This window comes from Crocodylus porosus, unplaced genomic scaffold, assembly GCF_001723895.1.
Source record: "Crocodylus porosus isolate Cpor-Errol unplaced genomic scaffold, CroPor_comp1, whole genome shotgun sequence".
NCBI classification, from domain to species: Eukaryota; Metazoa; Chordata; order Crocodylia; family Crocodylidae; genus Crocodylus; species Crocodylus porosus.
Window position 1 is genome coordinate 142,119,003 of NW_017728931.1, and position 17,184 is coordinate 142,136,186.

The 17,184-nt window shown below is 48.6% G+C and overlaps 1 protein-coding gene across 3 annotated transcripts in view; it reads left to right on the top strand.

Moving 5' to 3' along the window:
* Window positions 1-17,184, top strand: part of FAM208B (family with sequence similarity 208 member B) — a 42,397-nt gene that overhangs the window by 15,776 nt on the left and 9,437 nt on the right. For 2 of the 3 annotated variants that reach the window (XM_019543789.1, XM_019543790.1), the window contains exons 6-10: window positions 2,552-2,788; window positions 4,027-4,918; window positions 6,827-7,370; window positions 9,061-13,056; window positions 15,510-15,635. In XM_019543789.1, coding sequence (XP_019399334.1) covers window positions 2,552-2,788; window positions 4,027-4,918; window positions 6,827-7,370; window positions 9,061-13,056; window positions 15,510-15,635 — 5,795 coding nt within the window. The remainder of the gene's footprint in view (window positions 1-2,551; window positions 2,789-4,026; window positions 4,919-6,826; window positions 7,371-9,060; window positions 13,057-15,509; window positions 15,636-17,184) is intronic. The other variant, XM_019543791.1, reaches the window with a different exon arrangement.

The following is a 17,184-nucleotide window of genomic DNA, read 5'->3' on the forward strand; positions in this document are numbered from 1 at the left end:
TGATCCTCGTTGGGATTACCTTCCTTTGGGCTTGGAGGATCGTCTCCTTAAGGAGTGACCACTCTCCTTGGACACCTGGCTCCCCTCCCCCCCGGGACCTCAGCGCTTCTCCAACTATCCTCCTTAGCTTGCTGAAGTTTGCCCTCCTAAAATCTAGGGCCACTGCCTTACTTGCAGTTCGATTTAGACAGACTACAGAAAATGCAGGGTGCTGCACCTGGGGAAAAGGAATCCACAGCATACATACAAGCTGGGGAGCTCCCCCCTTGTGAGCACAGAGGCGGAAAGGGATCTTGGAGTCATTATTGACTCCAAGATGAACATGAGCCACCAATGCCAGACTGCAGCCAGCAAAGCCAACTGTACCTTGTGCATCCAAAGATGCAGCTCAAGCCAGTCCAGGGAGGTGATCCTCCCCCTCTGCGTGACCCTGGTCAGGCCACAATTGGAGTACTGCGTCCAGTTCTGGGCACCGCATTTTAAGAAGGATATGGCCTGCCTTGAGAGGGCTCAGAGGAGGGCCACCCGCTTGGTTGGAGGGCAACAGGACAGGCCTTATGAGGAGAGGCTGAGGGACCTGAACCTGTTCAGCCTCAGCAAGCAGAGGCTGAGGGGGGATTTGGTGGCTGCCTACAAACACATTAGGGGAGATCAGTAGTAAATAGAAAGGGCCCTATTGCCCCCAGCAGCACCCGGGGTGATGAGGAACAATGGCCAGAAGCTGCTGGAGAATAGGTTCGAGTTAGAGATTAGGAGGCACTATTTCACTGTTAGGGTGGCTAGGATCTGGAACCAACTTCCTAGGAGTGAGGATCACTTCCCTACCTTGGGTAAATTCAAAAAGATGTTGGACAAACACCTGTCTGGGGTTGTGTGATCCCAGCGTGTGCTCCGTCCAGTGGCAGGGAGTCAGACTAGATGATCTGTTCAGGTTCCTTCTGACCCCAAACTACTATGAAACGCTTACTGCATATTAATATAGTTAATAATTATATATCCTGCCATGTACCCCCCAGCCCAGTTTTGGTTTTCTGACATGCCAGCTGTCCTGCACCTTACAGGGTGCACATTGCAGTTTTTTCAGTACTCCGGCCAAAAATGTTGCCTGCCCCTGGCTTACGCTGTCTTTTTTCCAATTGACAATTGTTTGAGATGGCTACTGTAACTGATAAAACAATGTTTGATGGTTACTAAGGGTTTTGATGTTGTTCTAATACGTAGCCTGTGACCTATGTGTATGAAAAATGTGCTGGTGGTACTTAAGGTTGTATCATTTTAAATTGGCGGTGCTCAGTCTGTCAAAGTTTGGGAACCGCTAGCATGGTGTGGTCAGGAAGTGTGGCAGCAGGAGATGCCTGGTGCCTGCTGCCTCACCCAGACAGTCTTCAGGTATGCCATGCTTTTTGGATGCTCTATATTTCCATGAGGACTTACTGTATGTCACAGAAGGTAGGACCTCACATCCTTGCAAGGGCAGTAGCAAGACTGCTGGTTCTTTACTGTAAGTAGCCCTTTATACAAGTCCCTGTAAATACAGTGTTGTTTCCACGTCACAAGCCTCATCAAGACGATACCAGCAGCTTACTTGCTGCCTCAGACACAGGCTGTACTGCTCGGCCAACAACTGTAGCTGTGAGAGAGTTAAAACAGGACCCCACTGCCTTGGCAGCTGCAAGACCCGCTCTGTGTCTCGTACAGGATGGTATGGATTAGGAGTGATCCCACCTCAGGGAGGGGGTTGCCGTAGATGACCTCCAGAGGTCCCTTCCAGCCCTACTCCTTTATGATTTGTGGGGGAAAGTTGCATATTATATGTGAGAAAATACGGTTTCCCTTCCTGGTTTTAGTTTAGGCTTCGTTACAGGGGAATGGCATTCTTGGTACAACCCCCATGACAGTAGGTGAAGAAAACATTGCAGTGAACTTAGTCTGAATGCCTTGATTATAAAAAATAGTGTTTGATCTCCAACAGCTGCCCCAGGCATTGTACAGTAGTAGTGTCCGTATCAGTTAGTCGCTGCAGTGGGAGCATGTCTTTAATACAGGTCAGATTGAACTGGTGACTTTCACAGTGGTTTCTATTCATCGTGCCTTGGAGTCCGTGAGCCTGGCTGTAGCGCTTACATTTGAGACTCCCAGTTCCAGCCAGCGCTGCACTTCACTGCCTTTGAAAATTATGCCAAAGCTTCTGCTTATAGTAAAAATGCTGAGCAGTGTGAGCCAAGTGCATGGAAGCCACAGGGGATGCTAAAGAGATACCCCTGGGTCTCAGGCAGGAGGACTCTCGAGACTCCTTGAATTTTCAGAGAGAGCAGAAGTGTTGACAAATCACACACTTAGAAGCTCACAAGCCAGACTTTAATTTTTAATAAGCCCTCGCTGGTCCCTTTCAACCATAATGTGTGCTAGACCCCCAGCCAGTTTTGCAGTTGAGGACAGCTCTTTTGTCACTGCTTGCTTGTGAGCACTTTCTTTTCCATTCCTAAATCTAGTAAAGTCAGTATTCTGTTTTAAAGAGAGGTTTAATGAAAAGGACTTTTCTTCATCCCAGGGGCTGAAGTGCTGTCTGCAGAATTTGTGCATCGAACGCAGTCTGAACCCACACCCAAAGGCACCTTCCCTCCTGACGATGCTGCTTTGACAACCCAGAGACCAAAGAAGCTGAAGGAAATGGATGCAATAAAAGTTCCAGACTCTGAGAAAGTCTCAAAGCAAGTGAAAAGTAAGACGATAAAAAGTATAGCTCCAGGCAGCTGTAAGCCCAGAGCCAGAAAGCAATTGGAACCGGGTAAGAAAGTTCTTTCATCTAAAATGTGAGGCATATTGTTCATGCTTGATCTGGCTTTGATTTATTCGCTTCGCCGTTTCAACTGCTTTGAGCCCCACCCTAGTCTCAGCCAGTCTCCTAGGAAAATGTGCAGCTCATGGATGGCTCAGAGCACTGCTTTAACAGCTCAGAACACTTCGAGCTGTTAAACCGGTTTAAAGCAAATTGGCTTGCGTCTCATAGCCTCGATTTGCCATGGGAATCTCACCAATTTTGCAGGGGGGGCGTTGCCTGTTGCATAAATCCAGTGGTTTTAAAAGAACTGGGATTGTCACACCCATGCAAAGTGAGTTTCCAAAGGAATGTGGAAAGCTTTTTGATATAACATGTGCAAAAGTTGGCTCGTGGAGAGTCTGCGTCTAAAACTGAGAACTGGTGTGACCATGCCAAAATCAATGGTGGAACAGGAGGTTCATTATACTCTTAAATGAGGTGTGTGTTTTTCACACTCGTGCTACAACATCCTGCTCTTCAGCTGCCTCCAGCCTTTCTTGCTGTCTGGCCCCTTTGTTAGGTAGAGAGGAGACTTTGAAGCGTGTTCCTACTTCCTGGACTCGGATTGCAAATACTTATTGGTCTCTCTTGCTATGGTCCATAAAAAATAAACAGAGCTTTCTGTCATGTATTTGCTATGCTGCGGGGTCAGATTCTAGGAGATGCCAGACCCGTGTCTCAGTCTGCATAAAGAGTATGGTCTTTGAAGGGAACGTGCACAAACTCTGCTCTCAAAAGAACTAATTATGCATCAAGGGGGTCTTTTATTTGCAACTGCAGAGAGAATCAAAAGCAAAACACCACGTTGCTGCAAGATGAAGGCTGCGTGTGCAAAATGTCATGTTAAAACAACTTATTTGGGACATATGTAGTGTTGTTGCCTGCCAGCTGGATGGTTACATGTACACTTGTTTATACAGTGTATGTGCAAAGTAGGCAAATTCAGGTTCTTTTAGATTTGCAACCCCTTGCTTTATGGACAGCCCTTGCCACAATATAACCTTAAGTCCTATCCTAAAGTATGACTGTAACACTAATAATGGTGACATTGACCTCTGGTGTCTCTTGAACTTTACTGCAGGTTGGCCAGCTTGTTGTTGGAGAACTGTCTTTTTACTTGTCACCTGAAGTCACCTGTAGGAGTAGAGCTGTACTTTACGCGTTTCTTCTGATAGAATATGTAACCTTGTATTTTTCTCATGCAGCAAAAAAGGAGTCGTTCTCCCTCTCACCAAATGAAGCCCCTTTGAAAAGTCAAGGGACAGCTGGTGATACAAATGAGGCTTACACAGAAAGTGTTGGCACTCAAGACATCGACCTGTCTCTGAAAGGAAGTAACTATGAATCTCATGCCTTGAATTTGCTGGCTGACCTCGCTCTGGGCTCTTGCATTCCCCCAATTATTCCTAAAGACAATAGTGCCGCCTTACCTCCAGGCACTGCAAAGGAGCAGCGCCGTCTTCATAAGAAGAAGCCCTCACGAGTGGCTTCTGACCACGAATATCACCGGGTGGATAAGCAATCGAAGGGAGGATCTTCATCTAGCAAAACACATAACCATAAACTTTCATCTCCTGAAAAATCTGAATCAAAAGAGGGCTTTGCTTCTAGCCCAAAAGAGAAAATCCCTGTGATTTCCAACAAGAAGAACAGCACCAGCCCTAACTCTACAAAAGCTCGGACGTTGCCCTCTAAGGAGGGCATAGAGATGTTAGAGGGGAGCAAGTACTCTACTATCTCTTCAGAGCATTCTTACGCCTCCTTGATGTCCGAGCACCCTAAAAAACAGGGTCACTCAAAAGGAGCGCAAGGTTCTTCCCTCTCCAAGAATGGAGCCAAAAACGCCAAGACCGGCCCACTCATTGGGAAGGTGCTGCCCTTCCGGCATCAGCAGAACAACACTCACATGCCAAAGCAATTCAAGGACTTGGTGGTAAAGCCCAGGTTGAAAGAGGACTTCTTCAAATCGCACACAGTGAACAGCTGCGACGGGTCTGTCAAAGTGACATGCCAGTGGGAAGCCGAGTACCTCTTCAGTCTAGATAGCCAGTACACCAAAGACTCCTTAGAGAAAACCGTCATTCGGGCTCTACACGGGTAGGTGCTGAGGCCAGAAATGTTGCGCTGCAGTTAATGCCATGTCTCTGCTGTGCTCTTGAAGTGTTTTGGGAAACTGGGTCTATGTGGGCTCATCTATACCAGGGCACTTCTGCCCCTGTAGTAGAGTCAGCAGTGGAGATGTGGTATGTTGGCAGTAGAAGCAATGGTTTTTCCTGGGTTTACTACACTTCCCCTGACTGACGTAAGTTGGACAGCCCTGGCCTCACTTATGAGCAGCTTGGAGCTGCACACCGCACAGCCTCTTTGGACAGGCTGTGCAGCCCCTGTCCCTCCCCACGCCAATCACATGAACAGGTGTGGGTAGCACAATCCTCTCCTTGCATGGGCTGTGGAGTCTGTAGGCCTCTGCAGGCTGCTCAGCCCACAGCCAGTGGCGGGGAAGGAAGTAAAAGCTGGAGGAGGGAGAGGGAGTCTGGAGACCCTGGCAGCAGCAGGAGGAGCAGTGGCTGGACAGGACCTTGGGGGCTTCTGGCCACCAGTTGGACAGCCCTGATACAGGCCAGTGAAATCCCTCTTGTCAGCAGTATGGTGTCCACACCCAAGGGTTTTGTCAGCAGAGCTATATTGGTTGTGAGAGGGCATGGTCTTTACATACATACCACATATGCTGGCATACAACACCTACCTTTTCCCCAAAAACCAGCTGATGGAAATTTTGGTGCACGTTATATGTGAGAAATACAGTAAAATAAAAATAAATACGGTAATACCAAGTAAAAGCAGAAGTAAAATCTGCAGCCATCCAGAGGAAGCAGAACCATGAGCAGGCTCAGCTCCCTGGCTGCTGCTGCTCAGTTACCCCCGACAGGGCTAAGAACTTTTCTTTCCTTTATTCCATCTTTCCAAAACAAGGTGCATCTTCTATTCCAGGATGTGTTGTATGTGAGAGAATATGGTATTTGGAGCAGCAGAACTTTGTCATCCAGCTCTGGCCTTTTCTGATTGCTGACTGCTTGTTTTATATCAAGTTAAAGGAACCTAGGATCTCTGCTTTTTCATCTGTACCTGGCATTCACATCCAGTCAACTGAGAGCAGAGATACCACATGCTGATTTCTGTCTACCTCTTTCAGAGAAATTGGAAGGAAACCCCCCATATATCAGCCTCATTTGTGATGCCATAGAACCATGGTGCTCAACCTTTTTCCCCCATCAGGTCAAATGGGTTATGCCCCATCTGTCCTCAGGCTGGATCCCACTTGTGCTCCAGGGCTGGTGCAGTAGGCACCATCCAGCCACATGGAGGGACATGGGGGGCAGCCCAGGTGCAACCAGGCCCCTGAGGGGAAGGCAGTATCATAGTGCTTAGGGTCGGAAGGGACCTAAACAGATCATCAGGTCCGACCCCCTGCGCCAGGCAGGAATGGGTGCCGGGGTCATATGGCCCAGCTCCACAGGGAAAAGGGAAGAGGACATGGGCCACTCTTACCCAGCCCTGCAGGAGGGGAAGGGGGCATGGCCTGGCCCTGCGGGGGAAAGAGGGTTTGGCCCAACCCCATCCTGGCCCTGCAGGGGCATGACCCAGCTGCACAGGGAAAGGGGGCTTGGCTTGGTCCTGGAGGGTGGTCAGGGGATGTGGCCCATCTGCAACTGGCAGTGCAGAGCTTGGGGTTTGGGAAATTGGCAGGGGAGGGAGGGAAGTGACCATATTAGTGGCCACCATTCCCACTGCTAAATTTCCCGCCCCATGGGGAGCCCTGCAGCCAGATGTAGGGGCTCTTCCACAGACCACATGGCCCATGGGCCAGAGGTTGAGCACCCCTGTCCTAGAATAAATGCATCGTACTAGAGACTTCTGAATCCTTTGAGCTGCTGGGATTGGATTTTGCAAAACCACTCACAGAAATGAGGCAGAGGTTCACAGGAGTGTTTGTTTTCCATCCAGGCCCTGGAACCCTGATTTACCTGATGACGTGGAAGACAAGAAGCTGATACTTCATATGTGGATCGCTCTCTTCTACAGCAAGCCGAGTAAACTCCTAAACAGTACAAGGAAGGTGGTAGAGCACAGCAACCCTGAAAAATATGTATCCTTAAACAGTACCCTGGACCCTTTTGAACTAAGTGAGGATGGCGAGGATTCTTTGGGCTTGGAAAAGTGCCCTGCGGACTCTTCATCTGAGGCTAAACGGACTTCTAGCTGTAGCCAGGATCCTCTGGAACTAAACAACGATCCTGAGGGATCACTTGGCTTGGAGAAGTGCCCTGCAGATTCTCAAGGGGAGGCTGAACAGACTTCTGGCACTGTCCCTGACACAACATCCTCCCCCTCTGGACAATGGCTGTCTGGCGACGAACCATCAACCACGAGTTGTGTCGAGACCTGTTCCCTCGACAAGTGTCCTGATCCCAACAGGCTGCTTTTGAGAGATGGGCCCCAAGACGTCACTGCTGGTGAATGTGTGAATAGTGTTGGTGCCTTCTCTAAGGTAAGATTGTGGATTTCTGTTCATGCATATAAGCCAGGACAGCGCAACTTAAATAACTGCCTCCAATCCAGGGGATGTCCATTCTGCAGTCATTGGTGGGACTTCACTGTAGTGCAGAGATATCCAAGCCAGCATCCAAGTAAGTAGTCCAGATACAAAAGCCTGGAGCTCAGGGCAAAGGCCACCGGAGAAGCTGGATGAACAATGTATTGCTGTGGCTAGACTTTAGTGCCTGCAGTGCTCATATCATCTAAGTCAAAGTCAGGTACTTTCAGCACACGGGTCCCACTGGAGTGACCTTTACCCCTCTCTCCTGGGTTCATTGAGCAGTGTCTGGGCTCTGGAAGAAGCCATATCCATCCTTCTGTCAGGGGCTGGTTACCACAGCACAGTACCTTTTAAAGGAGAGGAAGGCACTAAGGTAGAAAGTAGCATTAGGACTCATGGAGGGTTTGAGCACTTTCTGGTAGCAGGAAGCAGAAGTGATTCTGAATTGAATAACACTATACAAATGCTGAAGTCCAAAATTCAAGCGTCAGAATTTCTCTTCAGGGAAACGACTGGTGTCACACATGCCTGGAAAGAGGACAGGAGCATTTTCTCTCCTTTCTTCATTCTTTAGACATGAGTAATGATGGTTGATTCCATAGAGGAAACACTGAGAACCTTGCTTCACTAATGTTTCTGTCCTGTTTTCAATTTATGGATTCATCTTGGTGCTGATTGTGAGAGTCGTAACTCATCCATTTTAAAATCAAATCCCTACTCAGCATCTGGCCAGCTGCTGTTAGCTGACTACATCCTGTGGACAGCACAGTAGAAATAGGTCTCAAGGGGTGTGTCTACACATGCAAATGCTCCAGGGTGAGTTTACTTTACAATAATTTAGTCTAGAGTAAACCCACACCGGGCAGGCATCTACACATGTGGGGAAGTGGAAGCAGATTTGCTGCTCATGGCAGCAGTCTACTTCTACCCCCACCAGCCCTGCATTGGCCCCCTGCACCAGTCAGGGGCAGCTCTGGGCTCCCCCTGGGTGCTAATCCAGCAGCCAGCAGGGAGTATGGGGCCAGGAGACAGCTGTCTCCTGGCAGGGGCTGGGAGATTGCTCCCTGTCCCCACGCGCTGCCAGCCCTTGCTCTGATCATGGATGAGGAGCTGGGAGCTTCTTGCTGACAGAGAAGGGGGACATTGTTCCTCCCTGGGCGCTGGTGGTGGAGTCCTTCCCAGGGGTAGGGAGCAATCTCCCGCCTCCTGCTTCCTGGCTGACTGGGAGCAAATTTGCTCCTGGTTGGCTGTCTACATGTGCCATGTCATGCAGTAATTACTCCTGAGTAAAATTGCTACTTGTATTTACAGGTAGCAAATTTACTCAAGATTAGAGCATATTACTGCACAGTAAGCATTTGCATGTGTAGACAGTGACACTTACTGCTCTAATCTCGAGTAAAGCATCTCAGGTAGATGTGCCCAAGTAGGAATTTGAAAGATAAGGGATTGGCCTATGTGAGGACAGAAGTTATCCCTAAACTATTGTAGATACAGATTTTATTTAATTTTACTATTCTTTTCCCGATTTGCTCATGAAAGCATGAAGCATGTTAAACAGCGTAGCTATTCTGCCATGGAGAGAGCTTTCTGTTCCTGCATTTCTTTTGCAAAGGTTAAACCTCAACTTCTTTTATTTCAGGTGGATGAAGAGGAAAGTGAAAGAAAGGAATTGCCTGACCCCCTGGTCTCTACCGGTAGCTGTAACAACAGCACCTCTGAGGAACACAGCAATGTCAGCCCAAGACCAAAATCCCTTGGCACTGACAGCTCAGAGGAAGCAAATCAAGCCCTTAATTCAAGTAAAGTTTCACAACATGACACTTCTTTGGCAAAGAATGAATTTCCAGAGAAGATGGACAATATGCAGCCTCTGGCTAAGGGCAAGGAGTCTGTCCTTCCTGAGGGAAGTACAGCAGTGGAGGGCCTCGCTCTCTCTGCCGAAGATAAAGCCCAAGGGCATGTGGCTGCCGATGAATCTCTCCCTGTCTGCGAAGAATTAAAGTTACAAGTGAGCCCTGAGTGCCCAGAGCCTGACAGCCCTGACAGAGAAGTGAGCAACTTGCAAGATCCATTAGAAAACCAGGAGGAAGAAGAAGAAGAGGAAGATTTTGAGTACCAAAATATATACCTGGAGCCAATTGTGTTAGCCCTTTCAGAGAGTAACGATGCCGATATGGAGCACGAAGATATTGACCAGGTTCCCGTTAACTTAGTCCTTTCTAAGGAAATCGACATCCCTGAAGAGAGTGACACACCAAGGACAGCTGACTTGGAGTCCCCCTGTGACAGTGGCTTAAATCTGACATTGTCATCTGACACGAGTCCTATCCATCTGGGCCCCTTCAGTGAAACAGCACAGTCTCCAGAAGCCCATCCAGGCAACCAAGAAGCCATTGCCTTACCAGCTGAAGAAATGAACAGCACCCGTTTGGAGTACGATGATCAGGACACGGATGCAATCAATTTAACACTTCCTAAAGAAGCTTCAGAAGCGAGTAATGCTGTCAGTACTGCTGAGTTGGAGTCCCCATGTGATAGTGAATTAACGTTAACGTTGTCATCTGATGCCAGCCCTCTCCACCAAGTACCTTCTGACACTATAACACAGTCTCCTGAGGCACTTTTGGGGAACCAAGAGGTCCCTGTATTACCAGTTAGAAAAAGGAATGACAATTTGGAGAATCAAGGTAAAGACCCAGGGTCTATTAACTTAGTCCTTCCTAAGGAAATGTGGATACCGGAAGAGAGTGATGCAGCTAGCACAGTTGACTGGGAGTCCCCATGTGAGAATGGATTAACTCTGACATTATCGTCTGATGAGAGTCCTGTCCATCAAGAACTTGCTGCTGAAATGACACCATTTCCAGAGACGCATTCACAGATCCAGGAGGTGACTGGCCTACCAGCTAAAGAAATTGAAACATCAGCCCCAAGTGATTCAGTGGAGGACACCAGCATCTCCCAGGAAGATGGAGGCAGTGATTCGTCTGAGCACACTTCATTGAGCATTGAGGAATCCAGCCAAGTGCAAAGCAACATGCTAACTCAGGGAGAGCAAAGGAGCTCTCCTAATGAAATGGCAGAGTCGCTAAACAAATCTGCAGGAGCAGGACAAAGCCAGGACTTAGCCTGGGAAAATACAGCCTTGGAAGTTGACTCGACAGCTGAGGAGACCTGGAACAAACCTGAGAACAGCGGTGTGTGTCCTCTTCCTGAAACGTCTCTTTGCCGTGATGAGCTGGATGAGATGACTCCAAGGACTGAGCTTGGAGAGTCCAAGACTTCCCTTTGCAAACTGCAGGAATCAACTTCAACCTTTTTAATGAAAAGCGACAAATCTATTACTAAAATGCATGCGGGTGTAAAACAAATGAACTTCATAAACCATTGGCCTACACGCAGCCCTGGTTGGTGCGGGGTGGAGAGCTTCTCATCGGACAGGCCTTCTCCTCCTGAGCCAGAACACGCGAGTCTCAGTCCATCGCAGCCGTGCTGTACTCCTACCAGCAAAGCAGTGGCTCTGCACTGCGGTTTCTTAGACCAAAGCGAGCAGGATCCAGTACTCCACAAAGGCCTGAATTCTGATCGCATGGATCAAGGAGACATCCCAGAGATACGTCACTCCATCCCTGAGAGTCAGACAGCCTCTTCTGCTGCGGGTGACCCCTCAGGTTCGAATGACATGGAACAGGCCAAACCCCCAACGTTGCTAGAACAAGAAATCCCTGTAGTTAAAATGGTGGACTTGCTAGAGAGAGAGGAGCAAGACTCTGCAATAGGCCAACCCACTCCAGCCAAAGTGATGACTTGTGTCCTTTCTCAGCAGCCCGGCCTTTCACCTAGCGGAGAGGCGGATCTGCACAGCTCTGTATTAGAGCCAAGTGAACCTGATCAGCTACTTCACCAGAATATAAATCCCAACCCCACCGATCAAACGAATGTTGCAGAGACATGCTCCATCCCTGAGAGCCAAGCATCGCCTTTGGCAGCGGATCATTCCTCGGTTTCTTGTTACACAAAAGAGACGAAAAAAGACACATTCCTAGAGCTTGAGCTCCCTGCAGCTAAAATAACAAGCTTGCTAGAGTGCGGCAGCAAAGGACCCTCACCATGTGAGGAATTTGATCTGGGAAGCCGTAGCCCCACACCAAGCACAGCCTCTATTTCAGGAGAGGAGGAACCAACGGGACAGACATGTGAACAGAGCTCTGCTGGGGAAACGCCAGACACGCAGAGGGAGCCCGTGACAGGAGAATCGGCGGCATGTGCTGATTTGGACACAGCAAGGGAAAAACCTTCCGTTTCCTTTGTTCAGATGCCTGCTTTACATACCCAGACAGACTCTGGAGAGAATTCAGAACTGAGTGATGCAGAGGAAATTTTGGGTGAAAATTTGCCCAGCCTGAGTACAGAAATCATTAGCAAAGACATCAGTGCAATCGTGGCCTTTGAAGATGCATCACATGAGGCTTTCTCTGGAGGCTCTGACCATGAGTACTTTGGAGGAACCGTGCACACCAAACTGAAGTTCAGTGGCTCTTGTAGTACAAAGACCATGGATGCCATCAAGACAACATCCATGGCAAGGACTCGTTATGAGTCGCCTACGAACAAAGACAGTAAGGCTAAGGACTGGGACTCTTCGGAGATGGGCAAAAGGGTTTTGGGGGTTGAGTCTGAAGTGTGGCAGCATAGCTGGCCTGCTAGTTTAGGGGAAAATGATAGGCACGTACCCCCTTTTGTCTATATGGGAAATGATCAGGGTACTCTAAAGGACTACACAAACTTCACTGTTACCAAAAAGCACAAGGAAAAAACTAGAACGTTACAACCTTCAAAAAGACATGACAGCTTGAGGGAACGATCTGACTTAATAAGCTCACTGACAAGGACCTGGAAGGCTTTTGACGACCTCACGCAGAACACTTTAGACATGGAATGTCTACGTTTCCATTATAAGCTAAAACAAATCATAAAGAGACAGAAATCACACTACTCTACCTCTTGTGGTATCTTTCCAAACGAATTTCCTGTCCAGGCGACACTAGAGACTTTGCCCTCGAGAGAGGCACACGAATCCCCCGTTCTCAGTGCACCATCCAGGAGTCGCAGCCCGCTTCTGGTGACAATTGTGCATTCAGACACAAAACCTCGTAGCTCTGGCTGGCACCTAAGAAACAGTAGCCCCACGGACTTTGATGACCCCCCGCCGTGTGTCCCACGGCAGGATAATTTTATCAGTGAAAGAAACGCTGCAAAAATCAAAAGCCAGAGCCATGACTGTGCCGTTCCCTTCCACCTCAGCAAATTAAAATACGACAATAAGCTAAACGAATCAAGAGGGGATATTTCAGGCATTCTAGATGAATATGCAGAGTTTAACAGGGTGATGCTGAACAATATATATGCGGGTAACAAAGGGCGAGGCCAAAGCACTACCTCAGAAGAGACCACTTGCAAAAGGGCAAAATACAGCTATTTCCCCAGAAGAACGGCCGTCTATGACGCCATGATCACGGACTTGTGCAGCACGCTGCATTTCCGGCTCAAAGGTGTCATGAAAGAGGCTTGCAAAAACACTTTCATGTTTTACGTGGTTGAAACCAGTGACGATCCTTTCTTTGCGAGGATGAAGGTAACATAACACCAGCAGAGCCTTTAAATCCACTCGTGTCATTTCAAATTGTGTGGGGGCATATTGCCTGTTGTAGTGTTTTCACTGGTCCTGCCGCCGAGGTGAGCATGCACAAGCTTCGCGTTGTGCTTTGGCCAACGTACCTCCATCCTCCAGTTCTTCCTCCCCAGCCGTTCCCGTCCCAGGGAGTTCACACAGCCTCACCATAAGCACTTCAGGCCTGACCAGTTGCAACCTCTGTTGTTTCATCTCATCTGTTTTGAGCCCAGTCAAAACCCAGTTGTGATTAGCTTGAAGTTATTGCTCAAACGAAGTTTTCTAAGCCAGAGTAGACCTAGAAAACATGGGGATACTGACAGTGGTGTTTGCGTTGCCTGCACTCACTTGATCGAAGGACGAGGGAGCATTCACTGAAATTAGCACGAGGCAGGTTTCAAACTAACAAAAGAAACTACTTTTTTATGCAATGTGTAGTTAACTTATAAAATGCATTGCCCCAGGAGGTGGTGGAGGAAGATGGTCATAGAAAAGTAGGGCAGGAAGGGTCTGCCAGAGGTCATCTAGTCTAGCCCCCTGCCTGAGGCAGGATCATCCCCATGCAACCATCCCATACAACAGTGCTTCCCAAACATTTCCTCAGCATGACCCCATTTATGGCCTCATTTCCTCAACATGACCCCATTTCCCCTCACTCCAAATGCACAGCCCCCCATCCCCTGATGCTGTGACCACATTTGGGGGTGCAACTCACAGTTTGGGAACTGCTGCCATACAACTATAATCTCAACTCTACACAGCATAGCCAGGTTCAAAGTCATCTGTGAATTTATCCGGTCCCTTTTCATAGATAGAAGCTAGCTAGGCAGCTCCACAGTAAGTGTTGTGTGTACACACACCCAAAGATCTCATGAAAAGGGACTAGATAAAGGGACTTATCTATGAAAAGGGACTAGATAAATTCACAGATGATGGATCTATTAACAGCTGTTGAACAGAACGGTTGGAGATGTTTCCTCTGGTATTTCTTCTTGTGGAAGCCAGGGAGGGTGCTGAACACAGGACAGATCATTCAGTTTAGCGCTCTCCCTCCGTAGTATCCACCCCTGCCACTGTCAGGGACAAGACAGCGGGCTAGATGGACCTGTTACAGCACATCCAATGTTATGTCTATAACAGGAACTTTAATTTTCTTTAATCAAATTGCTAGTATGGAGTCTGAGTACTGAGTGATCTACCTACTACACCGTGGGCACATCTATACATGAATATTAATGTGACACAATGAACTCCGGTACAGTTTGCTCCGGAGTTTATTGCACGTTTACACATGCACCCAGGACCACAGCACGTTGAGCTGAGGTAGAGCAGCCCTGGCTGGAAGAAGAGGCCGGGGGGTCAGTCTGCTAGCCCAGGGCTGTTCCTGCTCAGGTCCACATGCTGCTAGCTGGGGCATGAGGGTGCTGCAGTGTGGGACTAGCCAGCAGGCAGCCCCCTGTACTGAAGCACCCTTGTGCCCCAGCCAGCCCTGTCTGTGTCTACCTATGCATTTTGATGGAGTAAATAACTCCACCATAGCAGTGGTATCCTACAGTGGAGTTAATTAGTTTGCTCTGGCCTAATAGCGCCACCTGTGTAGATGCCGACACTTTACTGTGAAACTAATTAGGCAGCTCCACACTAAGTGTCATGTGTACACGCACCCAGAGATTGCAGATCATTTCCCCCAAACGCAAGATGATGCGTAGAGCGTGACGTACCATTCCACAAGGGTAGGTTGGAGTCTGAAAATAAGCTTGCCCCTACTAGCGAGTGGGGGCAATGGTGAGAAGGCTGTTCTGAGTCTCTCTCGCTGCGTGCTGGTTTGCCCAGGCAGGGCCTGCTGCAAAATGATTGCCATTTTTTCTTATTCTTTGTTTTCCTGTGTGGTATTTGACCCTGAGATAAACTTAGTTTAAAAATCTGGTGTCAACGGATAGAGAAAAGTTGAACGTTCAGACAGGTAGGTTATTCATAAACTCATAAAAGTTAGAAGCTGGAAGGGACCTCATGAGATCATCGGGTCCAGCCCCCCTGCTCACTTGCGGGGGGGGGGGGTCGCACAACTGTTCCTAGAATCAAAATCCTCATTAAGAGCAACAAATCTTAAGCATATTCATAAAATAGGCGACTTTTTCCACTCAGCTCTGGCTGGCATTCTCAGCTGGGCTGTAACGGGGCTAACTTTACCTAAATGGGTTTGAGGAAGAAAACCTAACAAAAGGTACTGCAGATGGCGAGCTTCATGTCTCTTGTCGGGTGTTAGCATCGCAAAAGTCTAAGAAACCAGGTTTATAGCAGATAAATTACGTTTCAGATGGCAGGGAATCATTTTAGATGGCCAGTTTCACTAGGCTGTAAAACGTTTGGCCATGCCAAGATCCTCCCTATGCTGCAGTGACTGACTTGTGTTTCAGAACTTGCTGAAGAAAGGCGGCCACACTGAAATGGAACCGGTGAACTTCTGCAAGCTAAAACACCGGGAGATGGACCGGCTGATCATCATTATTAGGAACGAAGACATATCTTTGCATATTCATAAAGTAGGTTCAGAAACGTGTTCCGTGTGCCAAGACTGGCAGGCCCATTTCCAAATACCACAAAGTTCTTACTTTGCCCCTATTCCAGAAGTAATTGTCACCGTTTGCATGTGTGTTGCTCTTGGATTTTGCAGTTTAAAGCTAACAAACGCTTGGCTGAGGGGTTATTTATAAAAGAAACCCAGCAGGAGTGTAGTCAGGGCTGCGCTTCGTTTCTCCTCTTCCATCCTGGATTGCTGATAGCTAATGACACACAGGAGTCGCGGCAGAGGCATGACACTGGTCAGTTGGGTTCACCTGGTTTAACAGCATCACAGCACCTCGTCCAAGCCTGCACATCAAGGCAGTTTGAGTCAGATCCCGGGCTTCAGGCCCTTTGCTCCTACCTGTAGGCTCTGAGTGCTCTCTGCAAACTAGCAAAGCCACATTGCGCACTTCAGAGGTCTCTGCACTGGATGCATGTTGGAAGAGCTGCTTTCTGCAGTGAGACTCCTCTAGGAGATATTCCTCAGCAAGGAGAAGACTCTGGGAGTTGTGTAGAAGCTCTGTCCTCCATCCTTTCAGTGTCACCTATTAGCCTGCTCCATGCTAAGCCGTAGCCAGGGACTGTATTTTTTGAAATTGCACCTTTCCTGTCCCCGTGTCCAGCACCAGTTAATCTACAAGTGGGCAAGCTTCTTTGGGCAGATGTGATATCCTTTATTAGACCAACAAAGCAACTCTACAGAGTTGGTCTAATAAAGGATATCACATCTGCCCAAAGAAGCTTGCCTGCCTATGTCCTCAGACCAACACGGCTACAGCCAAAAACCATTTCAGCCCCTGCTCGAGTTCAGTCGACCCTGTGAACCACCTTAATTACTGGCCCTGGTCTCAGGGCTAAGCCCACAATGGGCTCAGGGACCTTGCATACCAGTTAGGCATATGTCCCCCTCAGTTTAGGGGAGCCCTCCACCCTGCTGTCTCCTAACCCTTAGGGCACCCAACAGTCGAAGGTCAGAGCATTCCTCGAGGCTGTGGGAGCCTCAGTCCGTACTGCAGCCTCCATTTATTTATATGAAGCAGAAGAGCCCCAGCAGGTTTGCAGAATACTTGGTGGCTCCCGGGCAGTCTGGGTTCAAGTCCCTGCTCCCGATCTGATCACTCAGGAGGGACTCTCTTTCTGGACTTCAGCAAGGCCTTTGACACCATCTCCTACCCCATCCTCATTAAAAAACTAGGTGACTGTGGCATTGATGCCTTCACAGTCGGATGGATTGCAGATTGGCTGCAGGGTCACACTCAGAGGGTGGTGGTGGATGGGTCATATTCGACCTGGGGGGAAGTGGGCAGCGCAGTCCCCCAGGGCTCGGTCCTTGGGCCCGCGCTGTTCAATCTCTTTATCAGCGATTTGGACGATGGGGTGAAAAAGCACCCTGTTTAAATTTGCTGATGATACCAACATTTGGGGTGAGGTGAGCATGCTAGTAGGGAGGGAAAGACTGCAGCAAGACCTGGATAGGTTACAGGGGTGGGCTAGCAAAAACAGGATGCGTTTCAATACTGACAAGTG